This window comes from Lagopus leucura, unplaced genomic scaffold (genome assembly GCF_019238085.1).
Source record: "Lagopus leucura isolate 7727_CA_CO unplaced genomic scaffold, USGS_WTPT01 Super-Scaffold_100009, whole genome shotgun sequence".
Taxonomy (NCBI): Eukaryota; Metazoa; Chordata; class Aves; order Galliformes; family Phasianidae; genus Lagopus; species Lagopus leucura.
Window position 1 is genome coordinate 22,327,372 of NW_024962266.1, and position 26,716 is coordinate 22,354,087.

The 26,716-nt window shown below is 38.6% G+C and overlaps 1 protein-coding gene across 1 annotated transcript in view; it reads right to left on the reverse strand.

Moving 5' to 3' along the window:
- The window catches only part of AGBL4 (AGBL carboxypeptidase 4), an 849,283-nt gene that overhangs the window by 388,675 nt on the left and 433,892 nt on the right, over nt 1–26,716 (reverse strand). Inside the window, exon 6 of the mRNA XM_042873634.1 lies at nt 5,712–5,751. Coding sequence (XP_042729568.1) covers nt 5,712–5,751 — 40 coding nt within the window. The remainder of the gene's footprint in view (nt 1–5,711; nt 5,752–26,716) is intronic.

Consider the following 26,716-nt stretch of genomic DNA (forward strand, 5'->3'; position numbering starts at 1 on the left):
AGCTATAAAATACTTATATTTCAACATGAGGATTTATTCCTGTTTTGTTCTGGCTGACATCTCATCTTTTTGTCACAGGTCTTGCACACTTTTTGGCTAGGTGAGCCCCAAAGAGTACACAGGAACTTAATGAGCAGGTCAATTACTGGTCATAAGAAAAGATACTGTCTCTTTAAAGGTTATTTGAAGGTTGATTGCTATCTTATTGCTTATATCCTGCAAAACTATTCAGCCTTATGAATGAATTTGACCTTTTTATACTTACTGGGGAAAAAAAAAAAAAAGAAAAAACGAAGAGAAGTTAATTTAGAGCTCTATAATACAACACTTTTTCCTGGAGAAATGAAAGGGCATTCAAATCGATACCTGCACAATAACACTCTGATGAATGTTTGCACCCAATTTTCTCATTTTGCTAACTTGAGATTGGGCATTTTGAATAGTTCTCAAAGAACATATTCTTTATGTGCTGTGAAGTATGTGGTATTGTGTCCAAACAATGCTAGAGGATAATCATTATAGGAGTATCACTGGGCCTGAAAAGGTCAGTTAGTTAGAAATGTCAGCTTTCAATGCAGCCATGCCGGACCTCCCTATGTAAGGATCCAATTAAAGGGACATGCCAAGGTGCATGGAAACATCATGGTGACCCAGAATAGTAATAAGGTATTGTGGAAAAACTTGATATTTTTCTTCAAAAGTAATGGATTAGCCTTTAGTACATCCTTTCTGCAGCCTTATTTTGATTTTGTAAATATCACTTATTCTACATGAATCCAAAAAAGGTCATTTAAAAAAAAAATAAAATGCAAAGGTGGGGATGAAACAGTCTTACTGAAAGTAAATATCGGGTAACTAAACGGAAAAACTCTGGTTATTGGAGCAAAAAGGAAAAAGAAAGTCATTTCAATAGAACTCAGAAGTGTGATATTTGAGATGGATATATATGATGTTTTGGGAGACAGATGGGCATAAATCAGGAAAAACAGGCAGACAGGTGAGGGCAAACTTACTCTCCTGGGACATGCTGTGAGAGAGGACTGTCTGCGCAGGGGAAAGACAGGAGGAACAGTAACACCAGTCAGTGGATACCTGGAATCTCTGCAATTGTTCTTTTCAACCCAATGGAGAGGTATAAATAAGAATTAGGAGGATACCGATCTGCACAAATAAGTAATTATAAGCAACAATACTAACCCTCCTTATCACAGCAAATGAAGATTTTTACAGCTGTTCTGATGCTGTGAAGATGAGGAATCGGATACAGTCAAATTTCTTAATCAGGCTCAGGATGGCCAAAACCAACCTAATGGCACTAAAATGGCGCTGTGCATTCTCTGTGCTCTCTGTTAGTGCATCATCTTGCTAAAGGATCACCAAGTGTGGAACAAATTTCTTCCAGTGTTCCTTGGGTTCGGCTAAAACTGACAACGCTAATTTCACTCTGAGACTTCAGCATGCATGTTTTATTTTTCATGGCAAAGAAATTCCTGTACCGTGGGTTCAAACAATTGGGGTCGATTGCCTTGCAGAGCAGTGAGGTCTGGTTCCTCCAAGCTACTTCGGAATACCATGGGCACACGGGGGAATTAATACCACCACCATACCACAGTGATACAAGAAATGATTTCCCTCCTATTCATCATCTAGCAATGAAAGACTCTTATTAGCAAACAGATACATAATTTCTTTATTCCACCATCTTTAAAAAAAAAAAAAAAAAAGCATATGAATTTTCACTAACAAACACGAGCAATAATCATGTCCGACTGTTTAAAAACCCAGACACTTGACACCTCCTTAGTACAAAATCAATGTCGTATTAATTAATAAGGACCATCAAAAATAGTAGCCAAGCTTTAGCAGCAAACAACTGTCACATTTTATTATTCTGTATCGTTTTTTACTAATACCCATCTTCCAGCTTCATGACTCTGGGCTCATATTCTTTTCATGCTTCAATTAAAAAGAAGAAGATAGCCAGACCGTCCAGGAAGGTAATGGAAAAGTCTTGTAGGGGGGCTTAGTGGTGGAATTTATGGCTAAATGAAACTTTCAAATATACTATAAAACTTCTCCTTCCTTTGCTTAGTTTTACTTGAGGTCTCATAAGCAGTAATATGTAGAAATGCAAAACTTAATCAGCTAAAAAATAGAGCAAATCCCACATATCATTTTATGCAATACCAGGAGAGCAGAAATATATTTTCCTAACCAGAGAAAATTAACTAGGCAACAGTCCTATATCTATAATTTAAAGCAGTAAAATATGTATGGCAGAAACTAAAGCCACCTTAAAAGAATTCCTGTAGCAGCATATCACAAATTAATGAAATGGAGACATTTTTAGAGCATGCTGCACTGAAGATATTAAAAGGGGGGGGGGGGGGGGGGAGGGGGAGAATAATTCACCCCACAGATAAGTCTGATAAATACTTTTTAAATCAAGCTTTCTTCCTTATTTAAGAGTGCAAGAGCTTGAATATTAGGGGACAGCACACACGCAGTCATTAGCATTCCCAATCAAATCTCAGTGTCAGTCCACAGAGATCAGGGATATTTCACTCTGTCAGTGTGTGTAAATTCCTAATGTGGTCAGAGGAGAATCTGAACAAATCGAGAGGAAGGAATTATGGAGTCAGCTCTTACTTTATTTCTCCTAAAACAGAGCTGAAAGAGACTTAAAATACTTTATATTCCATGCTGTAGCCAAGCTGGGCACTATAGAATATTCAACTACTGCAGGTTTTTTAAATGCAATCAATTTACTGCTGCCAAATGTAGTAGGTTTATATACATCTGGGAAACATGCACCTACGGTGCTGATGAATTTCTCCTGACATTGCACTGATTTCAAGAGAATGTTGTTTTAAATTGGCAGTAGAGAGACTGGTAGAAAAGGATAAAGCCCTGAGGACGGCTGAATCAAAGAGAATTTCAAAAGAATTTTCCTGATGGTTCTTGGATAATATCACATGTTAGCTATTTTCAAAGCCAATAGTTTCCAACGCACTTCCATTTATGGTATCAATAATTAAAAATATTTCTGTGGGAGATGAACTTACCGAGAAGAGAAACTGGAAAGCTATATTATTATCGTAAACAGAGGAGATGCAAAAATCTTTGTCTCCAGGGAAAAGCTACAGAAACAGGGATATCTTATTTGCAACTATTGAGTGGTTACCACGAAACGTGACACAGTTGCATGTGCACATTCGAAGCATTAGGGAACATGATCGCACAGAAATTAAAGGCAGATCAGATTAAGCCACCTGAAAATTTGGTTCTGAAACCTAAAGTCTAGAAGACAAAGTGTAGAGAAAATGTTTTGGATCAAATTCAGAGGCAGAAAAGCTAAGTTTAAAGAAAATTTAAATTACCAAAACTTAAACCTCATTATGTCCCACTCCCTGCCAGCACGTCCCTGCCAGCTACTAATGAATGTTTAAAATCTTTCCCCCACCCCACTGAGCACATCAGCTCTGAACCTGGCACCCCGAACCGTACAGCACACTGCAGTCTAATTGTAACTCACATGTCAAGGGGCAAGAAGAAAGGAGTGTGGCGAGAGCACTGATAAATTTAACTCAACATTCCTCCAGCTACTCAGCAGTACGGCAGAGCCGTGAACTCCCTTCCACATTTTACATGGGTGTCAGTTACTTCAAAGGGATATGTTCAAGCATGAGGGAGTCTGGCTCGCTCCCAGCTTATGCATCATTTGTGCCTGGCTTTTTCTGGAAACCCACGGCAAAGCAAAGACTTCCTCCAGTTTGGGGCACATTGTAGAGCTTTCCAGAGCTGCTTTCTTAGACTGGAACAGATCAGCTGTGCACCTTTGTATATGAGACATCTCTTACTCTCTGCATTTCTTCCCTCCTTCAGAATGCCCTGTAAGCTGAATGAGTTCAGCTTACAGATTTCTGATGCACACCTGTTCAACTAAACACACAAATGAGCTATTCCACCAGTGCCACGCATACGTGATTCAGTGTTCAGAAGTCACCTGGAGCTAGGCAAGAGGCTTCTCCCTGTTTCAGTGCAGTATGTCTACCTGCACAACCACTGGAAGCTGTTTTCAAATACAGCTATTTTGACCAACCCAATTAATTGCTTTGTTGATATAATAAGTTGCTGTATTAAACCCAAAGATCTGAAGCAATAGCTACTTACTGCAATCACACCAATGCACAAAATCAGTGAAGTCAACCTTTCATTGTACCAGTGATGTCTGTCAGTATTTAACATTACAAGAAAGGTATCAAAAATTCCTTTTACAGACACGTCTCATATAAGGTTATTCTGTTCCTCAACCTTCCTTTGGTCTTATTTAATCAAAATTAAATTAAATTAAAGAAGTAGGTGGTCTTCGGTGCCCTTATCCAAGATCTGAATGCCTGTTACGATTAAGACACTTAGAGGTCTTTTTTTCCTTTTCTTTCTCCTCTAGAAGCAGAGAATGTTGAAGATATGAAAAATGAAAAAAAAATGTGCCATGCTTGTCCTTGAAGTTACAGTCAGAATAGTGACAATGGCTGTATCACACTGTATTGTTGCTTTTATCAGCAAGTGCCCTGAGCATACATTAACATAATTGCAAACTGCATGAAAAGTGAACATGCAAAAATGTGATGCAATTGCCAATAGCCTCAAACATCTGTCCCAACAAAGTGTTCCTCCTCCTTATTTTAATTCTTATTATTTTAACAAGGTTAGTGAAGGAGAAACCATGTCACAGATGATATCTACATTTAGAGTGTCAGAGCAATTATTGATGCAAAATAGTTATCCAAGCAAATGAGTCACATTTTGTTCACTTCCCAAAACACCTGTTCATTTCCTAACACGTTATTCCCAGCTAAAGCCAGAACTCATTAGTCCCAGTTAAAGCCAAATAGAAAGCTTAATGTGCATATACAGCTGGAAAACTGAAAAAAAAAAAATAACCAAAAGGTAGCACCATTCAAGCACAGCGTATGTCTGGAGCTGGTGGGCAGTGAACTACTATAGCAGCCAACAGAACAAAAGAGACAAAAAAACAGCAATAAACTAATAGCCACCCAGCCTTAACAGTGGAGATCAAAGAGAACTACCCAAACAGCCACCATTTTAATCATGGTACTGAGATCTTTCAGCTCACTATGCCAAAGAGCCCACCACATCCGCAGTATATATATTTTTTAATCCTCTCAATAGGTAAACAAGAAAGGCTGTTACGGAGAAGATCATTTAGCACCTTTCAAATTTCTCCTCAATATTTTCTGTACCACATCAGGATTCACCAGACCCAAACCTGGACCTCCTGTCTCCCACCACTTGCACACAGGGCCACTGTCCCATTGCTCCCCAAACTGCTCATATTTGCCACTGAGAAAAGCCAAACTCGCATTTCTGTGATAGTCAAACATACATTGCGAATTTGAGGGCATCTGCCCTGCAGACATAGCGCTAACTGTAACCCCAGGAGGCTTAAAGAAATATCAACACTCAAATTCATAGAGTAAAGGTCTGAAGAGGCAGTTCTGTGAACGGATAACTGCCCGGGGCTTTGCCAAGCACAATATAGCTGTCACTTGTTATTACGTGAAAGATTTTCTGGGGAACAGTGTTTTTCATTTTGCATGTCAGAGACTGGGGGAAAAAAAAAAATACATTTAGACAACCATCTCTTTAAGAAAAGAGAAGAGAGCCATGCAGCAGAGCTCACTTACCAGGGCTGGTTATTGTCAGAAGGTCAAGCTGCCGTCTTTGCTGAAAAACAAATTATAAAAGGAATTGTTAAAAGGAGACTAATTTTAGTGGGTGAGCTTAGACCTGTGAAGTAAATGTTCTGACATTTATAGCAGAATTAATTACAAGTTACATGGTTCACAGTAACTCTTTTGGATGGGATCCTCATGTACTTTATGAGAAACAACAACAAAAAAAAACCAACAACAAGCTCAGTCTTTTTAATGTGTTTTTATTTGCACTTACGAAGTGTTACTATTTCTTCTTCGAAGCATATACTTGAAATGGATAGCTAGAAGCACAGATGGACCGATATACTTATGAAAGCAGTTTCTGATTCCATAGGGAAGGAGACAAGGAACCAAGACAAGAAACCATAAGTTCTTTATTCATATCAATCACTGACTCATAGCCTGGATGTGATCAAGCACAATTACATTGCCTTGGGGTAAACCTTTCAAAGACTTGTAAGGGGATCTAGACAAATTCAAGACTGATAAAAGGAAAGTTTCTTTTTATGCTGAGCACAGCTAGCCTGCAGATCGCATTGCCACCAGTTATCCCTCACCCCAAAGCCTGCCAGAATTGACCAGCACTGAATATTTCTACGGATCACAAAATCCAGGGATTTATGATGGCAAATATCAAGTTTAAACCAAATAGTTGTTTCTGGAAGGCCTGCAAGCATCCACCACTAGACCATCACTGGAATGGCTACCCCTCATCTCACAAACAGTCTGTTACTGCCTCTCCTTCCCAGCTGTCTAACTTTCTGTCTTCTCCCCAACTTTGCCCATCATTAGTGTGTATAGCTGGCATTTCAGATTACACTGTCCAGTTTAATTTCTCTCTCCTAATCTGCTCAATAATGTCTGTGTTACTTTCATTTATTGTCAGTCCTATTGATCTTTCTCTAATCTAATTCTCATCATTACATTCACTGTATTCTCTGGGTGACAGCTTAAAGTCCTTGAGGAAGAAACACTGACTTGGTACTCCCTACAGTGAATGTTCATCCCTGGAAATTACAACTGATGAAACTCCTTTCCAAACTCATTGTTTCTCTGCAAGTAGGGCTTCACTGGCTGAAGTACGTGAACACAGCTGAGCACGTACTGGATATACTTGAGTTGCAAACCCAAAACTGAATTTGGCCTTCTGGGAAGCTAAGTGAAGTGTCAGGCTGAGAAAAACACATTTTCTGAATCACTGCTGGCCTTCAGTACCTCTTGTACAGTGGAAATCACCTTTGAGAGAAACCTAACTCCTGTCTGCTTCCATAATTATTCCTTGTTTGCTTAACTCTGACAAGGCATTCTGAGTATGATTTTAGCAGTATGCTTGATATTTGATTTCTTATAAAACATTAAGGCTAAACTAAGACAAGCATGCCAATGTAATGGTAAAATGGAGCAGAAGAACGTGCCCATTGCCTTGTGTCTCCTCCACAAGAGCCATTCAGAAATGTTATCCCAGCTCTACTGAGTTCTGCTTGCTCCAGACTTGTCCCAGAGAGCAGTAATGCAAAGTAAGCAATAGTACAAATGAAGGACCTGCCTCCCCAGTGGGAGCCATAAGAAGAAATGTCTCCTAATGAGTTGAATTTTATATAGACTCTGTGCCTTAATCCTGAGTCACACGTACAAAGCTATGAAGTGCTAGGACTTAGCACCCACTGGGCCAAAAGCTTTGCTTACATTTCTCATCACAACTGGAACTCCAAACGTTGTATATCTAATGAACAGCTAGAGCAGAAAAGTAAAAGCTTCTCTACTGGGAGGAAAAAAAAAAAAAAAAAAAAAAAAAAAAAAGTGGAATATAAATAGTCTACATTAAATAAGGTTGCAGACCATAGAGTGTTTGAAGAGAGACATGCCTGTATAGCCCAACTGGCTTCCAATCCTGACCTAAAGATGTTAGATAGGTTTAAAATAAGCACTAAATAAAAACCTAAATTGCTTAACCCAATACTGCAAGAAGATAAAAGCATACAGAATAGGCTAAACAACACATGAAACAAAGTGAAACTTTTCTTCCTGATAGGATGCTGCCTTCAAACTGGCCTTGGAAAAAAAAAAAAATAAAAAAAAATTAACTACAGGTCCAGGAAATCTTTGTGTACGTGTTGAACTTTAAGCACAAGTTATTTCTCTGACTTCAAATGGAGCAGCACTGATATTTCGCATCTAACACCTAAATGCTGCGAGGACTTTGAAATGCCACCAGGCTCTTGGCCCTGACTCCATGCATGCACTCTGAGCTGCAGCTCTGTGCTGACTGCCTGACCTGTGCACCCAGGAAATAAAAATTCCTCTACTCTGACCTTCAGCAGACCTTGAAGAAGTTTCTCTCATTTAGCACAGCCAGGGAAGCTTGCACATGCTCACCCAAGCCCTGGAGAGAAGGAAACAGCAAAACACATCTCAAAATCATGCATTTAAGCATGCAAAAATGCACTAATTATGGATCCAATCACTTTCCGGAAATTCAAGCCTGCTCTCAGATCTCAGGGGCTAACTCTCTGCGGTTTCCAGGGCTCAGCTGGATGCAAGCAGACTAGTAACTATATGGATTTTTTTTTTTTCATTTCTACTGGCACACTTATGAGTAGCTATAAAAGCAACAGAATTGGGATTTAAAGAGAAAGGCATTACACAAAGTGTCCACAGTTAATAAAATAATTGCATCAGAAATATCATGGCTGTGGGGCTTGATATATCCTCTTCTCCCTTCAGTGATGAAAGCTGCCACTTGCAGCTGTTACCCCCTTCTAGCATGATCACCCTTTCCCTGTTTTGACAGATTTCTTGAAAGACTCATCTCAAGATGTCTGGCTCCTTTTTGCTTTGCCTTTAGTAATTTTCCACTTCTCAGACACCTGCCCCTGCAGAGATACTTGGGGCTATCCCAATCTTCAGGCAACCTCATGTCCCAAGAATTACTACCGGAGCACTATGAGATATAATGATTATTATTTCTAGTCTGAGAAGAGGTGATAGTGTTCCATATCACTAATGCTGTGTTTCACCTACGCTGGGAAAAAGGCACTCCACAAAGGAAACAAACAAACACACACGCACATTAAAATGATTTCCACAGCATCAACCGTAATGCTAAGTGGAAAACAGAAATATTCCCTTTATCATCACCGTATCTCTAGTGCTATAATCCTGTGCTACCCGTAAGGGGCAACATGCTCATTTTCATTTTGCTGGTTATTTGAAAGCCCAAAGGCACGAAGAGGCCATTGGTGATTCATACTGGCTTCCCACTATGTGCGTTTTTCCATCATTGGTACTATCCAGAGGCACAGTCCCTACAGCACAGGGCTCTGCAGCAAACCTGCAGCAGATCGTGTTCACTTCCATAAAATTAACAGTCTTTAATTAATGCAATAAGCACTGATGAGTAATAAATCATATTAAAATACAAGGAAGGCAAATTTTTAATACATTAAGCATTGATTCACTCAATAAATATTAATCTATTAAGCATCGAGAATTAATTACATTTAGAAAAAAAAAGTTTAAAATCCTAGCTGGTGATCTGGTCTAAAATGAGCAGAACGGTCCCTGTTCACCCATAATATGCACTTATTTTTAACTAATTCTGTAATTTATCACATGAAATAACTTGCCTAACAGCAAATCTGGAATATTATTCTATTGCCATATGCAATTTTCTCGACAGATTCTTACTCACTCCATATATTGCTCCCTAAATTTCTCCTCGCAGCTCCCATTTTGAGTATCTCCTTTCCCTTCCTTGATGCTCGTGGTCTTTAAAACACTTGCCGATTGGTGTCATTTAATTTTCACCTCAATTAGCTTAGTGACAGTTGCAAAACTAGAAAAAAAAATCTGTGCGTGGGGAGGGAAATTAAATCATTTATTTAAGTTTAGCTTATCTATGAGATGCTCTTTCACACACTGCTCTCTGCAGTGCTCCTCCAACCTTTTACATAGATGTGGGATGTGCTGCAGTTGCTTTGACTCTTATCTACAGATTAGCAAAAGAGAAGGAAAAAAAGCCAGATGCAAAGATGCCCCATGAGACTGATATGAGCTGTTTCTGTAGCAACCGATGATTTTCTTCTCATGTAAGAATGAACCGTGTCATATCTAATTCTGAATGTATCTGGGCCTCACTTGCTAGCCAAAGCTGTGTCAAGTATAAAGTCAATATAGTTAGAAAGAGTGATAAAAAAAAGCAATTATAAAGTCATCGTCCTCCTACACTCCTCCTCTAACCAGGATCCAAAAGATATCCTTGCCCCTGCCTTCAGCCCTGGAACATCACCTCCAAGCACCCAACACCTAGCAAAGATAGGAAGCATTTCACAAAAGCAGCTCCTCTGCTGAAAGCTCCCTTGTTCATCCCATGCACTCTCATCCCAGGAGATGGCAGTGCTCTGAGAGGGGCTCCCTAATTGATTATCTATCTGTCTATCTAAAAGCACAGTTTTATATGGGCCACGACAAATCTCATAAGTCCAGATCTGAAATCAACTTCATCTTCAGAAAGCTCTTGTTAGGTCTGTGCCACTTTGCTCTGCAGGCAGTGTTCCCTGCAGATCTGAACCCAAGGGCAGGCTGCTATCTCACCAGTGCCTCCTCCCACAGTCTACCCACACAAAGCTGGAATTGAGACTCTGTGACCAGCAAGACTTTGTCTTTCTAAACGTCTTTTATCCAGACTGGTCTCTTCTCTTGATCTCTTTCATCCCAATTTAATGTGGTTTGAACAGGTGTTCTCTTTGTACCACCTTTAATCTATAATGCAATTCAATGAGTTTAAAATTAAAATCAAATGCATGATGACTTTTTGATTTACAACAAGTTGTTGGTATTTTTGTCTTTTCTAAATTAATTTCTAAAATTTAAATTCTAAGTCAGTTTTCTTCTTCTATAAACAGGCAGTGATGACAAGAGAAATTGTAAGCCATGAAGGAAAGGTATAGGCTGTACCCCATCCATTTGCATTGCCATGAGATGGGTAATGAAGGCTTAAAGTAATGTTAGAAGAAAGTAAATATGATTATGCAAGCATTTCACGTCTGTCTAGTTTCTCAAATGAGAATTTCTCTACTGACACCCTCCTTCCCTTCAGAATGCATGACATTGCTGAAGAGAGAATCTCAATTTAAGTAATGACCCCAATAAGATACTAATTCAAATCCTGTTAAAACGGATAATCTGATGCTTTAAAGCTTTTTATTATTATTATTTGAAGTTACATTATGATGTCAAGCAATAATCTTTTTTTTCTATCCTGAAATCACAAGCTTTTGTGATTAGAGTGAAACAAGATCTCACATTCTGTACTTCCTTTATTATTAGCTGCTAACGTTCCCTGACTCTGATAAAATGAACCAGTCAGCTTGTTGACACTTGACTGGGGTTTAAGTAAATTGCATCTGCTGTAGCCTACTCTGTGGAATCAATTATTGATAATATAGGTGTGGGGGAACATTTATAAAGTGGTTTGGGATATGTTGTTGCTCATGCTAAGAGCTATAATGAGCATTTAAAATCATTTTAACAGTGACCTCTACAGACATTTGATCTTTGCAATATTTGATAATTTGATTCTGGTTTAGAATCAAAACCAAGCCAAAAACGATAAAAGACAGCAGTGATCCATTAAGCTACTTTGCTCCTCCTTACATTTCACATATTATTCTACTTAATATCTGACACTCGCACACTTGTCTCACAAAACCTTCGTGTCAAGGATATGTTTCTCAGAAACACTGCTGAACAAGTAGCTAAAACATATTCCTCTCCCTGCTCGGACTATTTATCTCTGGAATACAACACTCATACATAATGTATTATTTATTAAAAGGCTCCTCCCTAGTTCTAACTGCCCTGCTGTGCTCAGAAGCTATTTAGAAAGAACATCAATGCAATGGAGACAGGAAATACTGAAAAACCACGTGTGATCTCTTTGGGCGTATGAAAACACTCTCTAGTTCCTCTAGTGGTAGCAGTAAGTTACAGCCCCAGAGGCTTGGTGAGGAGATCCACTGAAAGCAGTGGATCGCTGCCCAAAGCAACAGCCATGGGAGCTGAGCCACACAGAGGTAGCAATTTTCTATGGGCACCATCACTTTTATTGGCCACACAATCTTCCCCATACATTCTTCAATGACATCTACTGGTGCTTTATCTATAAGTTGCCTCATTTACATACACAGTGCTCATGGATAATATCCAGAGACTAACTGAACCACTATGAACCAAAAAAGTTCATCAGATCCCTATAAACATTTGCAAATGCAACAAAAAGTCATTAAGACACTCTTATCTCTGGAAGGAAGGAGACAAGGAATGAGCTGCTTTGGAATGAACTGATCCTTATCTTTGCCAGTGAGAGTTATGAAGGATGACTGAACATCTCTTAATTTTATTCTATATTTCTACATCTGTATTAAAAAAAAAAACAAAAACAAAAAAACCCAGCATCCTCATACACTTTGGTGAAGCAATATAAAGAATTGTAGCAACTATATCATTACTGATGTATACAGTGATATATAATTATGTGTGCAACCTCTCAGATAAGTACATAAAAGGACACCTTTGACAATTCATAGTGCAGTCTCTCAGCCACATAAAAAAATAGCAGCCAAAACCAATCACTTTACTTAACTCAAAAAGCAAACATCTCAGAGGTCCTAACTTCATAGGATTCCACCTTCCCAGTTAATGCAGGTCTGAAAGACCTGCAGATAAACAGGGCTGTAGTCACCCCACATCTTGTATAGAGTATATACACACACACTGGTATTTGTGCCCCAGTGAAGACTGGAGAAGAAGGGATGATATAGCCAGTATCTTGTCTGTGCTTTGCTCTGCTCTTCCTTAACAGCTTTGTGCCTGCAGGAAGCAAAGAAAGAGGATAAGGCCCATTTCTCTGACATCCTGGGAGTCTGACCCCACATCCAAGTTTGATTTGAACTTCTTTGCAGTTCCACAAACAACGAGGTGGCTGCACATACCTATTAAATGGAGCCTACATACTTACTTAGGGTTTAGGATCTACTCCTTCCACAGTTTAACTCAGCATTTTAATGGGCTTGTTTTGGTAACAAACCACCGAGCAGGTTTTTCATAGTTTGGTGTATTATTATGTAAATTGCAGAGCCGAGGTTATAATCCTGTGTTTGTGACATCAATTACTTAATGCCTATAGAGATTACTGTAATGCCACAAGCAGCGGATTATGTCTTAAAGTACATAGTAAGTAGCAGGAGCTAATAAACTCTTCTTCTTAAATTTTATTTATTTTGGGGGAAAAAAAAAAAAAAAGAAAAAGAAAAAAAAGAAAAAAAAGAAAGGAGTGAACAGGGCAGGAAATAATATACAGACCACACAGAGTGCTATCAAAAAACAAAATCCACACATGATGCAGGTTGCTTCTTAGGCATCATGCAGCCACTCTTTAGTTGTGAATTCCTTGTTAAGTCTTACAGATGAAAAGAGCAGCATTTGGAGAGAAAAAGGGATAGATCAGGAAACGCAATTATGAACTCTGAGACTGCACCATTTAGGATGTGGGGAGAGGGTAAACAACAGTGTTCAATGAAGGTTTAATTAGAAACAAAGCATATCTACCTATAGCAGTAATGGGTTATTGACTAAGGAGCCATTGTTTATGGGTTGTTTTAGATAACAGATGAGACAGATTAACCTCCAACACATGGAATTTTAGAACTAACAGTGCCATTGCAGGATCCTGCGGACACATGCTAAGGGAAGCACAAACCAAAGGTACCTGTCCCTGCTCTCCTCCATCCAGTTCCTGACCTTGAACTTCAGCCATGCATACCTTGATCACCAGATCAATTCTCCCAACCCCTCCTTTTCTTTGTATAATTAACTAAATATTTATCAAGGTTGGGATGTAAGCTCCAGTATCCTCATCCAACCTGAACAATCAAACTACCAGCTTTGTAGCGCTTGCCCCACTCTGTCCCTGCCAACTAGTACTTAGTTCAACAAATCACCATTGTTCCAGAATAGCTGGCTCACTCTGGGGGCAAGAAGTCTGACTTGAGTGAAAATAAAATATTGTTCTTAGAACCATGGTTTTCTGCAAAATAGAGGGGAAAACAAACAAATGTAGAAATAGAAATCTGAGAAAGTCAACGGGAAGTTTCCTGAAATACAATAAATTTTCATTAAAAGATTCTTCCTTTGGAAGAAGTTAAATATTTCCCTGTTTGGGGAGCAGCACGTGTTTGCAACCAGGCTGATTTGTGCTCTGTGTTGGCATTCTGCTCAGGGCAGCATGTAACCATACAGTGAAGTTCTGCATTACAGCATTGGCAGCATCCCCTCCCTAATACACCTGGGCAAAGTCAAAGGAAACACTTATTTGATCAACCTTTAAGAAACAGGACTCCTGTGGCTTCGTACCATAAGGACAGCAATATGAATAGAAGGTAAAAAAAAAAAAAAAAAGATGCATAAAAGATGCAGCACAAAAGTTGAATTCCTTCTGAATATAAATTTTCCAAAAATTACTGCATTTTCATGCATAAAACCTATGAATTATGCGTTAAGATGTCCCTATGATCCAGCAACACAGTGAAAATAAACATGAGAACGCATAGCTTCTCTTGCTGCCATTCCCTCTGGCTCCCCAGAGCCCTATCTCTCTTCCCTCTCCAAGAGCTCCCTGACTTTACATCTGATTTCATGTGAACTATCCAGTCGTGTTTTATCTTGGGCATTATTTTCTATCACAGCGTCAGAGTGTTCCTGAGATGCAGGTGAGCAGTGTGAGAACAACGCAGGAATTTCCAGGTCCTGGTTTCAGTGATGGAAGGTATTCTGCAAACACTCAAGATCTATTCTCTTTTCTCTCAAAGATGCCAATATTTAAAGGCAACTGAATGACTCGCACACAATGGTAATGCATGCCATTTTATTTAGAAGAAGGCCTCTTTAGAAGAAACTCTCAATCAAGCATCAAAAAAACATTAAAAAAAAAAAAAAAGACAAAAACAAATAAAAATCCACCTCAGCAGTGTGCAGTTGAGCTCTACAAGCAAAGCAAACTTTTGTCAGTAAGCCTCCAAAAGCTGAGCTTTGTGTATGACACAAAGCAGAACAAATACTGGGAGAACTTTATAACTGGCAAATGGTGTGCGTGAGATCTACAGTCTATATCACCTCCAAAATCTTTGTTTAGTGATTTCTGTTTGAACCATCAGCATTCTGTTTCAAAGCCAACAGTTATCTCACAGCTGCAGCTCCAAGTGTTCAAAAGGAAAGGACAGAGCTTCTTACATTTTGGAAGTTACTTTTGCAGTTAAAATGACTAAAACCATATATATACACACAAATACGTGTAGGTACATCCAATCACAGACATGTATAAACATTCATGCATGCCCATGCAGTTGTGTATATACCATGGTGTGCCTATTCACTTTTGCAGGAGGAGTAAATGTTTGTTAAGCTGTATACATATTATGTACCTATACGTAAGGAAATGATATAAGACAGTATACTGACAGAAAAGACAGTATATTGACAAAATCACAGCAGCACGACTGCCATGGGTGCATGGTTAGAGAAGCTTCATTTTGAGAAATCTGCATGAGGGAGTTGATGAAACTGATTTCCAATGCGCCAGACTAGAGGATTTCAGTTTCTAATCTTCAGTTCTAACTTCACCTGCCCTCTACTCACATCACGTTCACTTTTCCTCTTTCATTCTCCTTTTTTCATTTCCTCCACACAGATGAAATGCTATCGACCAGTATCATTTGCATTTTCAAGCTGCTAATATTATGGGAATGTAAATCAGTAGACTGGAAATATCAGATTCCAAAGATTTGCACAACAGCTAGACAAAAATAGCATTTTTTCATTTGCAGCATGGAGGCAGCTAACTCCATTCCTCCAAGTCCTGTTCCAGCTGTCAAGGTAGTTTTGTAGCCAAAGATATATCTGCAATAAGGACAGGTAAGACTAAGAGGAGAAAGAACCGTGCTTCCATGTGGTATTTAGGAGGATTGCCTTCTCTAGCATTATTTTCTCTTCATACTGTTCAAATTTATTTGTTTATTGTATACAAGTCAAGACAACATGATCAAAATAATAGTGAAAAGTTAAATTAGAATCTAGTATGTTTGGACAAATATAAATTTATATGTCCAACTACTGCAGTCTCATCTAATTTCAAGCTTTTCATCTCATTTCAGGTTGAGTCTGTTTTCTTCCACAGTCCCTGGCTGTGCGTTTTTCTGTTATTCAAACATATACAACTCCCCCCTTCCCCCCAGACTGGACCACTACTTCTCATATTCACTTAAAAAACCACATAGGGCAGTCCAACATCACTCTTCTAAATACTGAGTTTTAAATTACAATAAACACTGTCCAGAAGTCAAATGGTGGCAATGGCTGCAGGCTATACCCACAGATAAAAAGAACAACCTTACTTTCCAAGCAGACTCAACACTTCCTTATTCCTTTCTAAAGCAATTTCTTTGTAGCCTTCTACGGCATATTCCAAAACCATCATCAAATTTCTCTATCTGAAAAGTCCTGAAGCACAGAATCAGGATCAAGGTCCACTAAGGCTGCAGCCTTAATTCCCCAAAATTAACAGGAGTGATCAGACTCCGTACCGTCACTTCTACGATTAGTCTGCCTTTGTGCACTTTTCAGCAAAATTCACATTTAATCTGTGGATGATGATTTTAGAAATGTTAGCAAAAATGAATACAATGGAGACTACTGGAACTAGGATGCCACGTAACCTTAGATCCAGATCTGAACATTTTGATCCCACTTTTGATATTTGGCACGTTAGCCCAAATCCACCTCCTGGATTCTTTAACCCATGAAAACCACTCCAGAGGCATTTTTATTCACAACTGTCAAGAAGAGCTATACACATTCTATGCATTATGCTGTACCCAAGGAGAAGATAAAAAATACCTGGTTCATCAGCTCAGAATCACTGAGCTGAGTTAACTTGCCCGAGAGCAGCCTCAGATGGATCCGTGGAAGAAAATGAGGCCACCCAGATATTACTGTTTCATTTCTCTCTTTGGTCTATGTCAGGTTATTCTGACTAATGAAATAAGGAACAACATTTGTCCTGTCCAGCTAACAGAGATAAGAGGACTGAAATCCTCTTTTCATTAGCCTAGTTGCTAACTGTTTCAAATTATTGCTCTTTTACTGTTGTGCTGTAAGCAATTCATTGGGGGCCTGCTATCTGATATACATCTAATGGTGACTAAAAACACAGAGCAAGAGCTTGTCAGAAATCTGACCAATCTAAGCCTGTTCTGTGAAGCACCCAAAGCTTAAGGCCATCTGTGGCAGAGAAAAGGGAACCAAATATTAACTCAATTTTATATAAAACTGATGGGTTTGTCTCAGCGTGTAGTTGCTCTGTGACTCAGTCCAAAAGCTGAATTTCTTCAATTCCACTTCCTGAGACAGTCACTGAGGGCAGACTGTGCTCCTCAGAGTCACGTCTCCAGAAGACAAAAGCCAAGATTTATTCACAGACACGTTGCAAACATCTAACAATGAAAGGAGTAAAATAATACATTATGAATCTACTGCAAAGCAGTTCTTAGGTTTACACAGAAAATATATTTATCTCAAAAAACTTGAAATGTCAATGTTTACGTATGGTTTGAGAGTCACTTTGAAACTTGTACTTTTCAGAAAAATATAGTTCTGCATTTAAACCGCTTCTATCAAAGCCATTTACATTCTTCATTTATTAGAGGAGAACCAATAGGCTTCCAAACGTTCACTGAACACCAGTCTTCAAAATTAACTCTCTAGACATTAAAAGCAAAATTTACATACCGTGTTTGGAAAAACATTTGACTTTCCCAACAAGAATAATGTTTTTCAGTTATTGAAAGAGCTCTGCTATGTCAATAGTAATTCACAAGGAAGAACCAGTCCATCATTTCAAGCCAATTTCACAGTTATAGGAAAGGTGAACAAAGTTTCATAGGTGAACGCATGACGAAAATTTATCCTCGCTCTTACCCTGAACTCTGTTGTGTCAGACTGCTATATTTCAGGACTTCCTTTAAAACAAACAAAACACCAAACATCCACCCACATCCATCCACAAACGTAGTGGCAAAGCCAAGTGTTAAATTCACTCCTCACAGAGAGGTTAAATCTTTCTTTTTGGCACCAAAGACAGAGAACATTTCTTCTTTGGCAGTGGAGCTCCTCTGCAGCCTAGGTTCAGCTTTCAGAGGAGCCACAGACCAGCACAGGAGCACAACACACTTCACCCTTGCCTGTCCCAGACCCACAAGAGGACAGGTGTTGGCAGATTTATTCCTCACAGACCACTCCAGAAGAGAAGTCTCTTTACTGCTTTAGTCATGGCATCAGATACATATCTGTGCTGTCACAACTGAAGAAAACATGTGAGCTCAAGTCTTTTTAAAATCCCCAAGGAAAACAGATGAAACAAGTCAGATGATACAATAGAATTAATACTTTCCAAAGACATTTTTAATGGACTTCGAACAGATTTCCAGCCCAGGTGATCAGAAAACTAAGTGAAGTCATTTAGGATTACTGCTAAAAGGCTTCTTGGGATTAAAAAAAAAAAAAAGGTTTAAAATGTCTTAGGGCAGAAAAAGCACTTTCCATATTCAGAGCTGGCAAAACATTTCATACAAAATATCAAAGAAGAAAGCATTAAGAACTGCAGGTAACTGCAGGTGCCATTAGGAAGGTGGCTTTGGAGGAGATTACATAGAAATAAGATGAAACTTTTGGGAAAAACAAATAAACAATTAACCTTGCTCCCCCACCCCTCTGATCAGCAAGGAAATCAGAACTATCAGCTTTCATGCGCCTTGCACAATGAACTTAAAAAAATGAAAAATAAATAAAAAACTGACCAACTAACCCAAAATGGTTAAGCTTTGATTCAAGCTGCACAAAGTTAATTGTTACCAACCATGGCTTTTTCTAATTAGGCATTTGAGGGTCTCAGGAGCATGAAATTTCCTAGTCTGGGGAGTGCTCTAGTGTTGCTACTGTGTACACTATGAATTATGTGCAGATTTTTATAAATGGAGTGATTCCTCTCTTTATGACGACAGGCACATTCACATCATATAAAGTTGGGAATGGGGAGAACTAAACAAAGGCACTGAGTTCTGAATTGATCACCTAAAACATCTGCTGTATTGCTTGGGAATTGCAGCACATATGGCATATAGGAGCATCCAATGTTTGGAGGCACACTACCTATGCAGAACATCCACAGAATGTCAGAAACACCCGTTCTGGGCATTTCAATCTTAACTCTGAATGTTATTCTTTTAAGTAAAATGCATAATGTTATTTATGGGTTGATTTTTTCTGCTTTACCATGTATTTTGATTGCAATCGACTTAGCTGCTGCCCTAAGTCTCCTGTATGTTTCTTTAAAGGACAGAGAATAGTAATGGTGTTCAAAAAGACAATAGGAACATAACGGAGAGGAAGAAAAAGTTATCACCTACACGTGATCCTCTCCATCTCAGCCAATCAACTCCTCCCACTTATTCTGAATCTTACTGCTATTATACTACAAGAATCACAAAGCTATCTTCATTGTACTACAAGAATCACAAAGCTATCTTCACACAATACCTATTAACAGCAAATCATTGGCATGCATTTCTAAACTGTATTTTACTCTGATGCAACAACTCTGCTGTATAAAGCTCCAGCCTTGCCAAGAGCAGTGCATGTAAAGCGACATTTTCTAGAACAGCTGAACTACCAGTGTATTAGGCATCCACTGTCTCAGGAGCATCAATGTATCTTTGAGAGACTGCTCCTAAGCATTTGAGTCTCACTAAGGAAAGTCACGATGAAGCCTCTGAATTTACACTTGAAAATATTCAACAGAATACGTCAAATGATTGGATAAAAGTACTTTAAATATATATGTATATAAGTTATCTATTCTGTAAGTTTCTTCTTATCTGTAGGCCAAATAGGGAGATAAGAAATGCTAGATTGTCACATCCACAACAAAAAGCATCCCGATAGAAAAGAGAGCCACTGTGCCAAGCAAATACCAAATGGGTATTTGAGCCATGGAGCCACAGAAGCCATCAGATTGAAAAATTCTTCAAGAGGGAACTAGTCTAGGGAGTAGTAGAGGCTTAGAAAAGATGGCAGAGATCACCTAAAATACTTGTAATTTGTGTGGTCAGAGTTCCCTTTAGCCATTTCAGGCTCAGAAAGAGGTAAGGGTGAGCTATGAATCAACGCTTACTGAGCCTCTCTGGTAGACTTATTATTTGATGCAGTTTTCTGTTGCAGACCCAACAATAAAGCTTTCCCCTAAAGATAAACAGTAATAAAAGAGCTTCTGCTTTTGCAGCCCTTTAAACCTAGTCCACTGATAAAAATCAGCAATGCATTGCATTCCTAATGTCCCTCGCTAAAGGTTGCCATACAAGAAATCACAAAAAAGAAAAAAAAAAAAAAGTGATAATTTACCCTTTACATCACCAGACAAACTGGGAGGTTCCTACTCACACTACAAACCTCATCCAGCCCAGAATGATTTATTCTGAAAGACAAGAGGTGAATCAGTCCTCACCTTTGATACCTGCAGCTCACATGAACAGAAGGCAGAAGGGACCCCTATTAGAACAGAGAAAATGGTATGTCTTTTCCAGTAAATCCAGTGACCAAACAGTATTGTCCAAACTGTAAAAATCATTATTTCCAATGTCAGAATGCTAAAATATGATATTTAATGTAAGCCACGTCACATACTTAATAACATCAGCTAGCTGTATAACTCAAAAAATGAAAAATGTATTTTCTTTCTTTGTGACCTGAAGTCACTGAGAATCCAAAGAGCACCAGCCTGACATCTCACGTTACTTGTGCCACAAAATTCTTTTCTTCTTAATGAAAAAGGCCATAAGCTTTGTCTAACTGCATGCTCTCCGAAACTCAGACAGCTCTTTAAAGAGCAGATCACAGAAGTAAACAGCATATATAATCCTGTGAGGGCTCCCTCTTTTGGTCACAAAAGAAATACATCACAGATCATCCCGGTAAAGCTCATCACAAGAAGTTCTTTGGTTTCACAACTGGAAACCTCAGCATCAGTAGCACAGGCTGACCTTACTGCATGGTATGTTTTGGGGAAAAACTCATGTGCATAGAACTTCACTTACCAACACAAAAGGGGCTGCTGTTCTTGCCCTGTGACATTGCTTGTGTTGCCCTTCTGCAGAAACCTCAGATGACAAGAAACTGCACAAAAATCCAAACTTCCTCAAAGATCTTTCGGGGGCTGGCCAAGAACAGCCACAAAAAGGAGGCAAGGTATGATTGGCTGAGATAAAAACCACAGGATTAGACTTGAAAATAAGACGCAGATGAGAGACCAAGGAACAAGTGCAGGCTTTTCGTTCCCTTCCTGGGAAACGTGCCAGGGAGTACAAAGGGTCTACAAGAAACTTCCCTTTGATATTAAGGTCAGCTTAGACTTGCATCTCTCCCATGGAAGTTTACCTATAGGTTAAGCTGTCAAATGGAAAAAACATCAAGGAAATTTTGATTTCCTGCTATTGGGATTGCTGCTACAAAAGCTCTTACCTAGATGAAGGATTTCCAACAGCTGCTGATCACCTGTGAAGGAGCAGTGCCCTGAAACCTGGAATGAATTAGCAAACTCACTGCACCTGGCCTTTCAGTTGACTAGGACACAGGGATTTTCAAGGGAAACATCTTCACCTGAGTTGTTACCATATTTCTCAAAAAAAAAAAAAAAAAAAAAAGAATTTGGGGTCTATGTTTTGGTTGAGCTTACTTAAGAGCAGCTTAAGGTAAGTTCTGTAGCATTTATCAGCACAAAAAAAAAAAAAAAATACCCAAAAAACACAACCTAGAACTGTTAATTTGGCCTTGGATAGGAAAGAATGGAAGGCTTTGGTGAACTTTTTCCCTTTACTTCCTTGCAATTCACATCAATTGATATTCTACAGTTCTGATTTCACACTGTGGGAGCTTTTTAACAGTTTTTGTTAAGGGTTATTGAAATTTAAAAGTTCATTATGTTACAATTCTCTCCTTCAGGCCTCAAAGGCTTTGGTATTACTGCTGTCCAGTGAGGTTGCAAAGCAAGGGATACTGGCTAAGTGAGCTCAGGCAGAACTTTTTATAAAAACTGTAGGTATTGTGGGGTCTTTCCACTTGACTGTCCTGTCTGCAAAAGGCAGATTATTCTAGATTTATATATATAAGGAGAATATCAGACTTTTTATTAAAAATTAAAATAGTTTGAGTCACAACAGAAATCAATATACCACAATTCAGAAGAAGTAGAATGACAATCCTGTGGTTAAGTAATTGAAAGGGGAATTGAGTAACCTGTCATTCTCTCTGCTCTGTGCAAGTTAGCTCTGGATGTCATAAGCATTGTCTCGTAAGTTCCTGAAGGAGTTAGACATTCTGTAAATGTATGAAACCAATATAGGCAAAATCTGTTCTGGAGCTTGAATAGACCCAAATAAACTCCAGAATCAGGGCTGATAACTTATTTTCATGCCGTGCCATTGGCATCTTTCTCACATTCAACTACTACAGCTTTTGAAGTAAATTATTTGCCTTCATTTTGAATTTACCTGACTTCTCTCAGAACCTTAATTCCAATGAGTTGCTGAGTATTGTATCTTTATAAAATACACTACTCAGCTGCCAGCAGACATGCAGATTAGCCTTATCCTAAAGCATCTCATCTCTATTTATCCCGGGATAATTAGTCACGTAAATTAGAAGTCATTACCAAAGGCTACAAAACCCTTTAGCAAAGGCTTGTTGACAGGCTAAATGTGTTTAAAATACTTTAAAGTTCTGGGGAGGAAGAGAGGGGTATGTGGGGGGGTATGTGGGAATAAATATCATCATAATAAGAAGTAAATTCTGACGTGGAAAATGAGGCTGCATTAATCTGTATTCATTCCCAAAGAAGGACTTAGATTATTGTACACTGCCACGGTGATATATAACAGGGGACATTTAAAATGCCAAGCCATAAAAGTGTATTTTCTTCATTACATTTTCTTTGAATGCTTTGATCTTCCCATTTTACACTGTAAGTTTGATTCATCATTACTTTCCAGTAAGAAACTGCCACATTTGATTGTGGGAAGAAGAATTCTTATCTAATTGCAATTTGTAAGTACAGGATTTAGTGTATTGTTGCCTGAAAAATGGAACTGTCTAAATTATTTTCCCTGAAACTAACATCCTCAACAAATAAAAGCAACATATGATATCTGGGCATAATTAAAGAAAAATGACACCTACTGTTACTTGAATAAAGAAAATGTGTTGATGACAAGAAAGAGAAAAAACGTGATTTCCCTGCAGTTTTGGTGAAACGCATTTTAGCATTGCATTTTAGTTCTTTAACACATTTGTTCACTGAATTGGACAACAACAACAACACAAGCAATCCCTTTCTCCAAACCAGCCTGTAACGTACAGTTATTTCTGTGCAGTCAGAGCAATGCATGTCAGACATTTTGGATTTACTGTGCATGCACAGCAATCCTGCCTTAGCTCCTGTGTGCCCAACAGCCTTTTCTGAGCAACAGCACAGAACGAAGGAAACATGGAACAAAAGAGAAAAAACAGCCATGAAAAAATGGGCATGCAAAAAACCTTTCTTAGAGGACCCGATTTACAGCTTCACTCTCAACAGCCATTTTGATCTTTTAACATCTCTATGCGTATGTTATGCAATCAGTTCTCAGATAACTTTCTGCATCTTCAAACCTGCTCTTTTTCCTTCACACTTTTAAAATTCTCATTTCTGTTCTCTTACATATGCTTATCTATTCCATTCCCCAATATTAAGCAACCCTTATAAAACCCCTGTTAACAAAACATTCAATATTCTGTTATCATTTCTGTTATCATATCTGTTATCATCCAAGGTTTAATGTATGTGTGTTTTTTGTTTTTCTCCTTTTGTTTTCAGCACTGTCCCATTTTACCCTTCCTCACAGTATTCACGTACTCATGACATTGATAAAATAGTTTTCAGCTCCTTGGGGTTTCAGTAGGGTTATGAAAATCATCTAACTTTAACTATTTGATAATAAATACGCAGTGATTACTCTGCATCATGTATTCTCTTTTCTAAACAGTATAAGAACAGTATATTTTGTACAGACCACAACAGCATTTCTTCCAACACAGTGCAAGTTTTCCAGCCCATTCTGAAATCCTTTGAGCTCCAGCTACTTTCCTGCTGGTACGCACTCAAGACTTGACTGTATATTTCTACCTAAGTTGGCAATGCAGGTCTGACTGCAGAAAGGTATATTTAGAAAATAATGTGCATAATACAATAGAGAAATACGTTTAGAATATGGCTAGCTATTACAGAAGGCATATCTATTGCCATCTACTATAATTATCTATTACTTGTAGCCAAATTTATACCACAGTGATGAGGAACACTATAAATCCCTACAGAGAATAAATTATCTAGTGATGTTTCTTTACTACTCACAAAGTTTCAGTATCATGCCTCAGAATGGAGGCCATTGCTTTGAGCAGAAGAGTAGCAGTTATGACTGGAAGATTTTAAAAAAATAATAAATTTAAATGAGCTACTTTTTGAGCCATCTGCAAAGTGTGTGTCCACAAACTCTTCAAAATTGCATAAGCATGGTGGGGAGATATATGCAAATCTCTCTTTTGGAAGAAGATCTCCAGTTAATAAATAAACAGTGAAAATCAGTTCTTCCTCCAGTCTAGAGGATGTTTGTCCAGGTTCTGAACTGGGCGTTTGTAAACTGTCAGAGCTGGAGAAAGGTCTTACTATACTAATGTGATAATAACCACCCTGAAGATTAGTACCCTTTTTACAATCATTTCACTTATCACAGGTATACCTCATATTTCACTTTGATTTGTAACATAGACAGTCGCCCTCAGCACCACTAACCACTAGGAAAAAAAAATGGTAAAAAGGCAGAAGAATCCTGCTGTGCATGAATACTATGTAGCATACAAGAAACAGCTGAAAAAGTGGTTATTCCAGCCTGAATTGTGGGCACTGTTTTTACCAGCCAGGGCCTCTCTCAGCAGCTGTTGAGAGTTCCTCTGTAGCTGGTATCATTGCCTGGAGGCAGAAGTACCTTCTGACCATATCTGTTTATGAAAAAGGAACAATCAGATTAGAAAACACTTACTGACATTAAGTGTCCATTAGACGATCTCCCAAGGTCCCTTCCAACCTCAATGATTCTATGAAATATTCTTTTATGTCAATAAACACAAACAGATCTGATCAAATATTGATTTCCAGCACTTCACTTCCCGAGGCAGCCTTCCTTCTCTATATAACACTATGAGTTAGTCAAGTGATGGGGAGGATGAGGGATGTTTTTCACTTCTGTGCCAGTGCCCTCTCTCCTTGAAGCCTCAGGGGGTTCTCTACAGATTCAAGATGAACAAAACACAGATGGCTTTGAAGAGAGCTCTTTCTTAGGGCTGTCAATACTGCTTTGGGTTTGTGAGGTTTTCCTTGACTTATTCAAAGAAGTTTTGTACCAGGACCAGGGTGCCTCCTTCAGCAAGTGACATATGGCACAACCTTCTTCGCCAAATCTACCCTACTAATAAAAGTAATACAAACAAACAAAGACCATTCCCAATATCCTAACCCACAAAAACTTCTTTCTCCTGAAAAGAAAAAAATCCTTATTTTCCCTCAAGTAAGCTGTGAGTGAGGCTGCTGACATTAATTTCAAATAGAAGGTGGTCAGATAGCATGATGTTAAACAAAAACCCCTCAGTTGTATGGATCAATGGGCAGTCCTCGAATCACAGTATGGCAAAATATTTGCTGAGCTGAAGTGGGTGTTCTCCATCCAAACTACACAGGTAGCCACTTGCTTCCTGGGGCACTTTACAAGAGCACTACAGGTCTCTTATAGCCTGCTCCATGGGGAAGTCCTGCCTAACCTCCTCATTTACTGCTCTTTACTTCCTTTCACCTCTTATCCTTTCCCTTCTATGCATCAGAGTACACTGCACAGAGTGAGCAGAGTGAAATTCCTGTCACCGTTAACAATTCCTTAAGGGCAATGGAATCCTATGTGTTTCATTTACTTTGCTAACTGTACAGTATTTAAACCTCATCTGAATTGGTAAGTAAAGAGAATATCCCTCGGGCTGCAGAAGACAAATACAAATTCCTACTCCAAAGGTGTGCAGCTTAAAAGGAAAGCTGGGATAAGACAAGATAAAAACCTTAAAAGAAGAATGAAGTCTATGCTATGTGTGCAGCTTTTTTTCTCCTCCTTAGACCCAACAGTGGAAGGGAAATACAAAAAAGCATGATTACTTCCAACGAGCAACGTAGCATACAACAAGAGGATCTCCTCTGCTCATTCAAGAGCAGGATTTGATGGGGATTCTTCTACTTGTGTAATAATTCTTATTTGTTGGGAAAGATTCCTCTGAATTCCTATAAAAAAGAAAATATCAAAATACGACCTTTTTTCCTCTAAAGGTCTCCAAAGTAGCAAGATAGTACATAGTGCAGGAGACATCACAATCATTTGGGAGGTTAGGGAAGAAAAGGGAAAACCCTCCCACTTTCCTCCTCTCTATCAGAAGCATCCTTCCTTGATCAACAATGAGTTCTTTTTATACATACATATTTTCATTGCTTTCTTATATTTTACCAGATTTTTTTCCTTGATGGCAGAAAACATTTTGAGCGTGGAATAATTTTTAAGTACTTCATACATTTATTCTAAAATACAAATAATTTCAAAATATTAGGCTTTCATGATGTGAAAATACATTTTAGACCCTAATGGAGCTAATGCTGTGAAAGCTTAAGTGAGCATGGTAAAAAAAAATGTAATAATAACCATAATATCTCCCACTGATGTGGGAGGAACAGTTTCTGGCCTTTTGTA